The sequence below is a fragment of the Heterodontus francisci genome, chromosome 44 (assembly GCF_036365525.1).
Source record: "Heterodontus francisci isolate sHetFra1 chromosome 44, sHetFra1.hap1, whole genome shotgun sequence".
In the NCBI taxonomy this organism is placed as follows: domain Eukaryota; kingdom Metazoa; phylum Chordata; class Chondrichthyes; order Heterodontiformes; family Heterodontidae; genus Heterodontus; species Heterodontus francisci.
In genome coordinates, this window is record NC_090414.1 from 17,204,211 (window position 1) to 17,217,434 (window position 13,224).

At 54.5% G+C, this 13,224-nt stretch overlaps 1 protein-coding gene across 1 annotated transcript in view; it reads right to left on the reverse strand.

Annotated features, from left to right (window-relative positions):
• LOC137355989 (neurexin-2-like) overlaps window positions 1–13,224 on the reverse strand; it is a 1,490,911-nt gene that overhangs the window by 151,804 nt on the left and 1,325,883 nt on the right. Inside the window, exons 16-19 of the mRNA XM_068021690.1 lie at window positions 8,952–9,231; window positions 6,823–6,965; window positions 4,450–4,574; window positions 1,127–1,226 (exon numbers count right to left, since the gene is read on the reverse strand). Coding sequence (XP_067877791.1) covers window positions 1,127–1,226; window positions 4,450–4,574; window positions 6,823–6,965; window positions 8,952–9,231 — 648 coding nt within the window. The remainder of the gene's footprint in view (window positions 1–1,126; window positions 1,227–4,449; window positions 4,575–6,822; window positions 6,966–8,951; window positions 9,232–13,224) is intronic.

The following is a 13,224-nucleotide window of genomic DNA, read 5'->3' on the forward strand; positions in this document are numbered from 1 at the left end:
GTGTGTAGAAGTGTTTCCTCATTTCACTCCTGAAAGGTCTGGCTCTAATTTTTAGACTCTGCCCCCTAGTCCTCGACTCCCCAACCAGCGGAAATCGTTTCTATCTGCCCTACCTTTAATATCTGGATAACTTTGATCAAATCACCCCTTAACCTGCTAAATTCCAGAGAATATAACACTCGTTTGTGTAATCTCTCCTCGTAATTTAACCCTTGGAGTCCAGTTATCATTTCTGTAAATCTACACTGACACTCCCTCCAAGGCCAATATATCCTTGCTAAGGTGTGGTGCCCAGAACTGCTCCCAGTAACTCCAGGTGTGGTCTAACCAGGGCTTTGTATAGCAGAAGCATGACTTCTACCCCATGTCTGATCCTCTTTGATAGCTGTCAACGTCACTGCCAGGAGAAGGACAGGCAGTGATGCTGACACAGTGGAAGAGCCATCAGTGCCCAGGCGACGAATGGTGAACGGGGCGGCCATCGGGCATGAAACCGCAACCCAGTGAGGGGCAGCGGCTGTCGGAAGGAAGAGGAGAGGCTGGTGCGGATGGAGTTCAAGACGGGGCAAAGTGCGAACCCACCCACTTTGGACATCGGAAAAAATGATCCGAGTCTGCGCTGAATGACGAGGAGCTAGGAACTTGGAGGAAGAGAGAGATTTCGGGGTCCGTGTACAGAAATCACTAAAAGCTAGTGGACGGGTACAAAAAATAATATCAAAGTCTAATGGAATGTTGGCCTTTATCTCGAGAGGGCTGGAATACAAAAGGGGTGGAAGTGATGTTACAGTTTATATAAAGCTCTGGTCAGACCCCATCCGGAGTAACTGTGTTCAGTTCTCGGCCCCGAACCTCAGGAAGGATATATCAGCCTTGGAGGGGGTGCAGTGCAGAGTCACCAGAATGATCCCGGGACTGAAAGGGTTAAATTACGAGGACAGGTTTGTACAGACTGGGCTTGTATTCCCTCGAGTGTAGTAGATTAAGGGGGTGATTCTAATCGAGGGGGTTGAAGATGATTACCGAGTACCGAGGTGGGTCAGATGGGAGTTAAGATACAGATCAGCCCTGATCGAATTGAATGTCGGAACAGGCTCGAGGGGCTGAACAGCCTTCTCCTGCTCACCATGAGGACTTTGGCTCTGGGCCCATCGCTGGTCACGTCCTGCCCATCATGCCCTGAAGCAAGTGGGATTTGTTTCTGCTGCTCTGCTGTATCTTGTGCTCTGCAGCCGAGATGTGCGTAATGTGCTGGAAGTAATCACACATCTCCTGGGACTTGTATGGTGCATCCATGAATTATGTAGCAAATGATTAAGAAAGTTTTTAATCAAAAGCAAAATCTGTATTCATAATTCTTGCTCCTTGTTGCTGGGAGCCGAGCATTTTACCAGGGGCAGGTTTGACATCGATAACTAAATCCTCTCACATCTCTCTGGCTGTTCTCTCAATCCCATCTCAAGCCATCTTGTCTCTTTCTCTCTCTTTGTGTTTTGCTGTTATGACTCTGCTCAGTTGCCCTCTGACCTTCCCACTCTTGTCGCTCTGTCTTACACATTCCGCCTCCTCCGATATCTACCCCAGCCTTGAATCCAGGATCCAGTGCACCACTTCCAACTCCAACATGCTCTTCACAGGCCGCTCAACACCGTGGGTCTCCTCACCTCTCCAAGCCTTCCCCTAAGCTCTCTAAGGCTTGTGAAAACATTGCACCATGGTTCGAATTCGCCATTATTTCCCTTCCAATCTCTCTCAGGAATGTCAGCCGAACCTCTGTAGGTACCACGCTCTCACGGCTGCATCAGCGGGTGACAGCGATCGGACCCGCTTGAGAAACTGTCGGAGGGGCAGTACTGAGGGAGTGCTGCACTGTCGGAGGGGCAGTACTGAGGGAGTGCTGCACTGTCGGAGGGGCAGTACTGAGGGAGTGCTGCACTGTCGGAGGGTCAGTACTGAGGGAGTTCTGCACTGTCAGAGGGACAGTACTGAGGGAGTGCTGCACTGTCGGAGATGCCATCTTTCGGATGAGATGTTAGACTGAGGTCCCTCTCAGGTGGATGTAAAAGATCTGATGGTTTTTTTGGGGAAGAAAAGCAGTGTGGGTGTTGTCCTGGGCCCAAAGTTTATCCCTGAACCAACACTTAGAACAGATGATCGGGGCCATTATCACATTGCCGTTTGTGGGAGCTGGCTGTGCGTAAATTGGCTGCCACATTTCCAGTAAAGACACGTCAAAAAAACAACTTGATTGACTGTAAAGCACTTTGAGACAGCGTGAAGTCATGAAAGGTGCGAAGGCAACCTGGGTGCTTACTTTCAGAAGTTCTTTATTCGAGATAAGAACATAAGAAATGGGAGCAGGAGGAGGCTATTCGGCCCCTCTAGTCTGTTCCGCCATTCAATAAGATCGTGACTGATCCGCTCCCTCACCTCCACTTTCCCGTTCTATCCCTCCGTGTCCAAAAATCTCTCGATCTCAGTCTTGAATGTACTCAACGACAGAGCATCCGCCGCTCCCTGGGGTGGAGAATTCCAAAGATTCAGCACCCTCCGAGTGAAGAAATTTCTTCCCATCTCAGTCCGAAATGGCCGACCCCTCATCCCAGAAATCAGTCTCGTGAACCTTGCCCCTCGGTCTCCAAGACGGGTGCACCCTTCCTTCGGCGCGGAGACCAAACATGTACACAGTCACACCAGGTGTGGTCTCGCCAAAGCCCTGAAGAGTTGTGTAGCAAGCCTTCCTCACTCTATGTGATTTGGGCTCCCAAATGACTGACTGACTAATTGGTCTAACGTGGTGTGGTACACAGTTTAGCAATGACCGCCCCCCCCCCCCCACCCCAGCCTCGGCCGGGTTTGGTAATGGGTTAGCTGGCAGAGTTAGATCCGGCGGAAAATACGGCCAGCGTTTATTGAGAGTGACTCCTGGTGGAAAGTGGTCGCCGGGCGGTTAACCTTAACCTAACCCACAGCAAAGATCCATTCGCCCGTCACCCCGAACCACCCCCCCACCCCTGCCGGCCGACCAACACTGCTTCCCGGTCCGGCTCGAGAGGGGCTGAATGGCCTCCTCCGGCCCCGAAGTGACGACGGGGTTGCGCTGACAGCTCTAATTCCCCGCTAGGCCGGAGCGAAGCGATGCAATAATTGTGGACCCTGTCAGAGGCTCCCGATGAGCAGCTGCCGAGGAAGACGGCGCTGTTGCCATGGGAGCTGGCTCTTTGTTTGCCTGGAAGGCTTTGTACTGCGCTTGGAATGCAGTAAATATGCCTCCTGACAAGTGATGTGCGGACCTCCCTCAGGCACCACTCAATTGGACAAGAAGCAGCTGTGATCTTCGCTTGCCCGTCTAATTTTGACAGACAGAATGAACAAATGAAACTACCGAGCTGGTGCTGAGCTCCAAAGTCGCACACCACACCGTTCCCACCCACCCCTTACAGAAGATAATCACACGGCAACGTCCCCCCCAGGCGCTTCAAGTGACAGGGAGTTGGCGGCAGGCTGGCACAAGCTGCTCAACCCAATGGGCGCCACCTCCACCTCCGAGACCCACTCCCCCATCAACCCCCCCCCACTGTGCTCGCTGACCTGCACTGTCTCTAATATGTCCTCTTGTGGCTCGGGGTCAGATCCCGCCACATATCGTTGCGGGGGGGGGAGGGGGGGATTTAATGAGGTTAAAAGCGCTATAGAAACTATAAGTTGTTGTTATTGAGTCAGAAGGGGCACGTGTTCGAGACCCCACTTCAGAGGCTTGAGCCCATAATCCAGGCCGCTGCTCCCAGTGCCAATACCGAGGGAGTGCCGCACTGTCGGAGATGCTGTCTCTCAGCTGAGAGGTTAAACCGAGGCCCCCGTCCGCCCTCTCAGGTGGATGTAAAAGATCCCATGACCACTATTGGAAGAAGAGCAGGTGGTGGCGGGGGGTGGGGGGGGGGAGGGTGGGTGGGGGGGGAGTTCTCCCCAGTGTCCCGGGGCCCAATATTTACCCCTCAACCCAACATCACGAAAAACAGACGATCTGGGTCATTATCGCATCGATCTCGGTGGGATCTTGCTGTGCGCGCATTGGCCGCCCCCCCCCCCCACCCCCCCCCCGCTCCCCCCCCCGTTTCCTGCATTACAACAGCGACTGCACCTCAGACGTACTTCATTGGCTGTCAAGCGCTTTGGACCTCCCAAGATGGCGAAAGGTTGGGGGGGGGGGGGGCGACAGAAATGCACGTCTTGCTTAAATGCTGTTGGGTGGGATCTTGCCGTGCTTGTTCAAAGGTGCTGAACATTTGACGCAGCACCCGGCAATTGTAAACAGGGAGCGGCTACACTCATTCCCCGAGCAAGTCTAATTCAGTCGCAGAGCGTCCCATTGCCATCAAACGCCCGGGCCAACCCGAGATTTACTCAGCGGCCCTTTTAAAAGGACTCGCTTGTGCCTCTCCAGCATACCTCAGGCTGAGAGTGACTGAAGTTAAGGAAAGAAAGGCTCGCATTTCTATTGCACCTTTCACCTCAGCACGGCTCAAAGCGCTTTTTGAAGTGTCGTCACTGTTGTCATGTTGGAAGTGCAGCAGCTAATTTGTGCACAGCAAGATCCCACAACAGCCATGCGATAATGACCCAGATTGTCTGTTTTTAGTGATGTTGGTTGAGGGATAAATATCGGCCCCAGGACACCGGGGAGAATACCCCCCCACCCACTCTTCCAATAGAGGGTCAGTACTGAGGGGGTGCTGCATTGTCAGAGCGTCAGTACTGAGGGAGTGCTGCACTGTCGGAGGGTCAGTACTGAGGGAGTGCTGCACTGTCAGAGAGTCAGTACTGAGGGAGTGCTGCACTGTCAGAGAGTCAGTACTGAGGGAGTGCTGCACTGTCAGAGAGTCAGTACTGAGGGGGTGCTGCACTGTCGGAGGGCGCTGTCTTTTGGATGAGGTTTAAAACCAAGGCCTGTCTACCCTCTCGGGTGGATGTATTCCCTCGAGTGTAGTAGATTAAGGGGGTGATTCTAATCGAGGGGTTTAAGATGATTAAAGGATTCGATCGGGTCGATAGAGAGAAACTATTTCCTCTGGTCGGGGGGGGAGAGTCCAGAACAAGGGGGCAGAACCTTAAATGTAGAGCCAGGGCCGTTCAGGGGTGATGTCAGGAAGCGCTTCTTCACACAAAGGGGCAGGGAGGGGGGGGGGGGTGGAAATCTGGAACTCTCTCCCCCAAAAAAAGCTGTCGAGGCTGGGTCTCAATTGAAAATGTCAGACCTGAGACTGATAGATTTTTGCTGGGTGAGTGGATTAAGTGTTATGGAACCAAGGCGGGGAGATGGGAGTTAAATTACAGATCAGCCATGAGCAAATTGAATGATGGAACAGGCTTGAGGGGCTGAATGGCCTCCTCCTGTTCCCAATATTCCTATGCTGATCTACAATAGCTGGCGATCCTCCAACTCTCCGGGTTAAATGTTTCACCGCCGTGCGGAATTCTCTCCATGGCCTCTCCCTTCCTCTCTCTGTAACCTCCTCCTCCCAATCTCTCCTCTGATCTCCTGCATGTTCCCATCGCTCCACCATTGGCGGCCGTGCCTTCAGCTGCCTGGGGGGCCCTAAGCTCTGGAATTCCCTCCCGAAACCTCTCCGCCTCTCTCTCTCTCTCTCTCTCCTCTTTTTCGGTGCTTGCTCATCGGTCCCTGATATCTCCCCTTATGTGGCTCGGTGTCAGGGGCAAAGCACGGGGGGGTTACACTGAAACCTGCCTGCTGAGGAAGGTTGGAGAGTCGGGGAGTGATACAAAAGAATGGGGAAAGGTTGTGCTCTGGGATGAGGACCACAGGCTTTGTTGGGGGTGACATTATACAACAGCATCGCATTCCCCACCCCACCACCCCCCACCCCGGCTTTCACGGTGTAGCGTGCACGACAGCGGTTCCTTGCACTGATTGCGAGCAATGCCACTGGAGATGCGCGAGTGGGTATGCCTGGGACGCCTGTGGCTCGCTGATTGGTTCACTGTGAGCCTCATCTCTCTTTCACGACTGCGGAATTTCAGCCAATAAAAGTAAGGCGTGCCGGAAAACGTGCAGGGATCACCAGAAGAAATGAGATCATCCTCCAGTTCATAATCTGTGGCTGGGGAGATAGAGAGGAGGGTGGAGGGATAGGAGGATGGTGGGATGGGTGAACGAATTGATGGAGGGATCGGAGGATGGTGGGATGGGTGAACGAATTGATGGATGGAGGGATCGGGGATGGATTGACGAAGGGATGGATGGATAGAGGAATAGATGGATGGATCAATGGATAGATGAACATTGAAAGAGATGAGAAGAGGCTCAGTTCAATCTCTCACTTGTAGGGGGCCACTGTCAGCTTCTCTCTGTGTTGACAGTCGGGGAAAACCAGTGGATTCCTAATCCTGCTCACTAAGCAATGATGCCAACTGGAGAGTGCATATGTGGGGGTATCAGGTGAGAACGGGATTGGACCTGTGATGCTCTTAGAGTTGAACAGCTCCCCATTACTCTCCGTGCTGCTCACTAATGAAGAATGGCCAGTTGGGTAGCTTAACAGTGCCCGACTCCGCCCCTGCCTCAGCTCATCTGCTGCAGAAACCCTCATCCATGCCTTTGTTACCTCCAGACTTGATTATTCCAACGCACTCCCACACTCTACTCTCTGTAAACTTGAGGTCATCCCAAACTCTGCTGTCCCCGTGTCCTAACTCACACCGAGTCCCGTTCACCCGTCAGCCCTAAACTCCGGAATTCCCTCCCTCAAACTCTCCGCCTCTCTCTCTCTCTCTCCTCCTTTAAGACGCTGCTTAAAAACCTACCGAGCTTCTGGTCACCTCTCCTGATATCTCGGCGTCATATTTCGTTTGACAACGCTCCTGTGAAGCACCCTGGGATCGTTTTACTGCTTTAATAGGCGCCAGATAAATGCAAGTTGTTGTTGGTGACGGAGGACGATCTGGGCCTGCGTAACAGCGTGCAGCAAATAATTAGCCTGGGGTTTTGAGGCGGCTGGGTGGGAAGGGGAGTTGAAGGGGAGACATATTAAAGCAGCCAGTAAAACAAAGGGATCGGGAGATTGCCCCAAGGTCTAGGTATCATCTTTGTAATGCAAATCATTCTCTGATAGTTGGAGTGTGCTATTGAAGCTAAGAGCCTAATGATAGACTGAACTCAGGACCCAGTGCTTCAAACCCTTCGACTAAGATGAAAAGATGCACTGATTACCATATCAAAAGGAGCTCAACTCCTGTTGATGGGAGCTGAGAGGTGATGGTGGGAAGGGCAAGAGGAACGAGGAGACTGTAGGACAGTGGCACTAACTCTTGCGTCTCCTGCAAACGCTGCCCAGCAGCCTGCCAACCTGCTCTCAGGGGGCAATGAAAACCCGCACAAGAGAGGGCATCGGAAAAGGTAACTTGCCCTTGAGTGGGGCCATCGCCTTCTTAGACTGTGTGTGTCCTGTCACTGGGAGCCTTTGTGCTCTGCCATTTAATAAGACCGTGGCTGATCTTTGACCTCAAACTCCACTTTCCCCGCCCGTGGATCTACTCAACAACTGGGCCTCAACTTAATACCTCATTCCCAAAGTTGGCACCTCTGAGAGTGCGGTGCTCCCTCAGCACTGCACTGGGAGCGTCTGCCTGGATTGCTGAGTGTATTCCGCTGGAGTGGGATTTGAATTTACAACCTTCGGAGTCAGAGGTGAGAGAGTTACCCACTGGGCCATTCCTGTCCGTTCCTCTCTTTACCCTCCACACCAGCCAACACTGGGTCAACCCGGCATTGACGTGGCTCGTTCGTTTGAAGGGGCGTGACACTCCATTTTCTGGCAGGGGGTTTGCCAGCTGGTGGTGCAGTCACACGTGTGCGCCAGGCTGACTGGGCCCGGCACGGCGGGAGCAACAACAGCCTTGCATTTATATAGCGCCTTTTCGCACCGTCAACTGACCCAGGCTGCTTCACAGATCGTCAAGGGGTCAGAGAGGGAGATATCAGGGACGGGAGACCAAAAGCTCGGTCAAAGAGGTCGGTTTTTTAGGGGGAGAGAGAGAGAGGAGAGAGAGAGAGGGAGAGAGACGGAGAGGTTTAGGGAGGGAATTCCAGAGCTCGGGGCCCCCCCGGGCGGCTGAAGGCGCGGCCGCCAATGGTGGAGCGATGGGAAATCGGGGGGACGGACAAGAGGGCGGGAATTGGAGGAGCGCAGAGATCTCGGAGGGTTGTGGGGGGCTGGAGGAGGTGACAGAGATAGGGAGGGGACGAGGGCCGTGGAGGGATTTGAAAACGAGGATGAGGATTTTAAAACGGAGGCACTGCCAGGTCCGGGAGCCAGTGTCAGGTCAGCGAGCACGGTGGGGGGGGGTGGTGGGGCGGGGGGGTGGTGATGGGTGAACGGCACTCGGTGCGGGTTAGGACACGGGGGGGGCGCAGCGGAGTTTTGGGTGAGGTGAGGTTGACGGGGGAGGGAGGGCGGGTAATGGGAGGCCGGACGGGAGTGGATCCCTCGTCGATGCAGGGCTGTCCTTTGCGATAGCTGAGGAAGACAACTTTTATTCTCATCGCACCGCACTCAGCTGCTAGAATCATAGAATAGTGGCACAGAAGGAGGCCATTCGGCCCATCGAGTCTGTACTGGCTCTTTCGAAGAGCCATCCAGTGAGACCCACTCCCCCCCCACCCCCCCCCACCCCCACCTCGCTCTTTCCCCACACCCCTGCGATTTCTTTCCCCTTCAAGTATTTATCCAATTCCCTTTTGAAGGCCCTGATTGAATCTGTCTCCACCTCTCAGGCAGCACATTCCAAATTCTAACCACTCATTGGGTAAAAAAGGTTTCTCCCCATGTCGCCTCTGGTTCTTTTAACAATCGCCTTCGATCTGTGCCCTCTGCTTATCGACCTTTCAGCCAACTGGAAACGGTTTCTCCTTATTTACTCTGTCTAAACCCTACATGCTTTTAAACACCTCGATCGAATCTTCCCTCGGCCTTCCCTGCTCCCAGCTTCTCCGGTCTCTCCACGTAACTGTAATCCCTCATCCACGGAACCATTCCAGTAAATCTCTTCTGTGATCACCCTCTGCTGTAGATTCATGAAGCTACGGCCACTGACCTCGCCCATAAAATAGATTACGGGAGAGCTGACATTTATACAGCGCCTCTCACATCCTTTGGGGTATCTCAAAATGCTCCAGAGCCAGTTAGGTACTTCCACAAAGCTATCATTGTGATGCTGTGGGGAAACATGGCAGCCAGTTTATGCACAGTAGGATTCCACGAGTGCAGCACTCCCTCAGTACTGACCCTCCGACAGTGCGGCACTCCCTCAGTACTGACCCTCCGACAGTGCGGCACTCCCTCAGTACTGACCCTCCGACAGTGCGGCACTCCCTCAGTACTGACCCTCCGACAGTGCGGCACTCCCTCAGTACTGACCCTCCGACAGTGCGGCACTCCCTCAGTACTGACCCTCCGACAGTGCGGCACTCCCTCAGTACTGACCCTCTGACAGTGCGGCACTCCCTCAGTACTGACCCTCCGACAGTGCGGCACTCCCTCAGTACTGACCCTCCGACAGTGCGGCACTCCCTCAGTACTGACCCTCCCACAGTGCGGCACTCCCTCAGTACTGACCCTCCGACAGTGCGGCACTCCCTCAGTACTGACCCTCCGACAGTGCGGCACTCCCTCAGTACTGACCCTCCGACAGTGCGGCACTCCCTCAGTACTGACCCTCCGACAGTGCGGCACTCCCTCAGTACTGACCCTCTGACAGTGCGGCACTCCCTCAGTACTGACCCTCCGACAGTGCTGTACTCCCTCAGTACTGACCCTCTGACAGTGCGGCACTCCCTCAGTACTGACCCTCTGACAGTGTGGCACTCCCTCAGTACTGACCCTCCGACAGTGCAGTACTCCCTCAGTACTGACCCTCCGACAGTGCAGCACTCCCTCAGTACTGACCCTCCGACAGTGCGGCACTCCCTCAGTACTGACCCTCCGACAGTGCGGCACTCTCTCAGTACTGACCCTCCGACAGTGCGGCACTCTCTCAGTACTGACCCTCCGACAGTGCGGCACTCCCTCAGTACTGACCCTCTGACAGTGCAGCACTCTCTCAGTACTGACCCTCCGACAGTGCGGCACTCCCTCAGTACTGACCCTCCGACAGTGCAGCACTCCCTCAGTACTGACCCTCCGACAGTGCGGCACTCCCTCAGTACTGACCCTCCGACAGTGCGGCACTCCCTCAGTACTGACCCTCCGACAGTGCAGCACTCCCTCAGTACTGACCCTCTGACAGTGCAGCACTCCCTCAGTACTGACCCTCTGACAGTGCAGCACTCCCTCAGTACTGACCCTCCGACAGTGCGGCACTCCCTCAGTACTGACCCTCCGACAGTGCAGCACTCCCTCAGTACTGACCCTCCGACAGTGCGGCACTCCCTCAGTACTGACCCTCCGACAGTGCGGCACTCCCTCAGTACTGACCCTCCGACAGTGCAGCACTCCCTCAGTACTGACCCTCTGACAGTGCAGCACTCCCTCAGTACTGACCCTCCGACAGTGCAGCACTCCCTCAGTACTGACCCTCCGACAGTGCGGCACTCCCTCAGTACTGACCCTCCCACAGTGCAGCACTCCCTCAGTACTGCCCCTCCGACAGTGCAGCACTCCCTCAGTACTGACCCTCCGACAGTGCGGCACTCTCTCAGTACTGACCCTCCGACAGTGCAGCACTCCCTCAGTACTGACCCTCCGACAGTGCAGCACTCCCTCAGTACTGACCCTCCGACAGTGCGGCACTCCCTCAGTACTGACCCTCCCACAGTGCAGCACTCCCTCAGTACTGACCCTCCGACAGTGCAGCACTCCCTCAGTACAGATCCTCCGACAGTGCAGCACTCCCTCAGTACTGACCCTCCGACAGTGCGGCACTCCCTCAGTACTGACCCTCCGACAGTGCAGCACTCCCTCAGTACTGACCCTCTGACAGTGCAGCACTCCCTCAGTACTGACCCTCCGACAGTGCAGCACTCCCTCAGTACTGACCCTCTGACAGTGCGGCACTCCCTCAGTACTGACCCTCCGACAGTGCGGCACTCCCTCAGTACTGACCCTCCGACAGTGCAGCACTCCCTCAGTACTGACCCTCCGACAGTGCGGCACTCCCTCAGTACTGACCCTCCGACAGTGCAGCACTCCCTCAGTACTGACCCTCCGACAGTGCGGCACTCTCTCAGTACTGACCCTCCGACAGTGCAGCACTCCCTCAGTACTGACCCTCCGACAGTGCAGCACTCCCTCAGTACTGACCCTCCGACAGTGCAGCACTCTCTCAGTACTGACCCTCCGACAGTGCAGCACTCTCTCAGTACTGACCCTCCGACAGTGCAGCACTCCCTCAGTACTGACCCTCCGACAGTGCAGCACTCCCTCAGTACTGCAAAGGGTGTGTGAGTCTAGATTTTGTGCTTAAGTCCCTGCAGAGGGTGCTCAAACCCCCAAACTCTGGTGCAGAGGCATTACTGCTGGCACTGAGCCCCTTCGCTGTCCAGCTATTGTCCGCAAAGGAGGCACTGCGGGTCCTGTGGCTGAATAAATCCCATTTTTAAAAATATAATGACAAGGAATTCCGGGATGGTTTGGGCAGTTGCATTCCTTTATCAAATCTGATTTGACGTGAAACCCAATTCTGTTTGTGCCACTGACTCAGTCCTTTCTGTCTTGGAGCAGGTTGTCACAGCAACAGAGTCCTGAGCTGCTTGTGACTATACTGCCTGGAGGGTTTTGCCGATCTGTACCGATGGGCAGGGACACCAGGGCCACGGAGGGTGGGGCAGATTGCCATCTAGCAACCCTTCCCCTCTCTGCAGACCATTGGCGGCCGTGCCTTCAGCTGCCTGGGGGCCCTAAGCTCTGGAATTCCCTCCCTAAACCTCTCCGCCTCTCTCTCTCCTCCTTTAAGACGCTCCTTAAAACCGACCTCTTTGACCGAGCTTTCGGTTGCCTGTCCCTAATATCTCCTTACGTGGCTCGGGGTCAAATTGTGTTTGATAAACCGCTCCTGTGAAGCACCCTGGGATGCTTTTGCGGCCTAAAAGGGGCTACCTAAATGCAACTTGTTGTCCTTGAGCACCGTGTCGCTGCCCACTGTGAAGCACCCCGCAGTTCAATAGCAGCGACGGGGAGAAAAAAAACTGCCGCGCTCGTTCGAAAAAGAAAAGCTGCCCTCAGCCGGGATAAGCTGGACCACTCCCCCACCACCCCGCGCCCCCACCCACCCCGCCCACAAGCCCCCAATCAGGCTTCCCATTTCCGACTGATATCCCGGGACAACCTCCCTCCCCTCACACTCCCCCGACCCGTCACTGGGAAGCTCTGGGGGATGGAATAAGGCTGAGCCGCGATGCCCGTGCAGTCGAATAGTCTGCCCCCGGCTTCCGGCCCCTTTCAGAGAGGCCCAGCTGGCAGCCGGCTGGCCTCGGGACAATTTTAGATGGTGTCAGTCCCTCAGCGCACCCCGGGAGAGTGAAAACTGCTCAGAAACATCCCTCTTCTGTACAAAGCTGGCACAGATAGCTATAAATATCCCCTTCCCTGAGCACCTGAGTCTCATTGTAACTACACCTAAATAAATAACAAATAATCTGTTCGTTCATTAATTCATTTGAACTGCCATTTGAAAATGACACCTCACCCTATTCATTGATAATTCAATTTCTCCGTTAGTGTTGCTGCTGTCTGTTCAGTGTGGCTAGAATTTCTACACAGAGATTCCTCCATATCGCGTTTCGACAGCTCTGTTGGTGTCACTCGTGTCTCACAATCAGAAGGTTGTGGCCCCAGCAGCAACAGTAACTTGCATTGGCATAGCGGCTTTAACTCAGTACATTGTTCCACAGGGGTGTAATCAAACAAGATTTGACACCGAGTCACATAAGGAGATATTGGGGGCAGGAGACCAAACGCTTGGCCAAAGAGGTCGGTTTTAAGGTGCTGCACTGTCAGAGGTGCCATCTTTCGGATGAGACGTTAAACCGAGGCCCCGTCTGTCCTCTCGGGTGGATGTAAAAGATCCCGCGGCCACTGTCGGAAGAAGAGCAGGGGGGAATTCTCCCCAATATTTATCCATCCACCAACATCACTAAAAACAGATGATCAGGTCTCGAACTCATTGCTGCTTGTGGGATCTTGCTGTGCACAGGTTGGCTGCCACGATTCC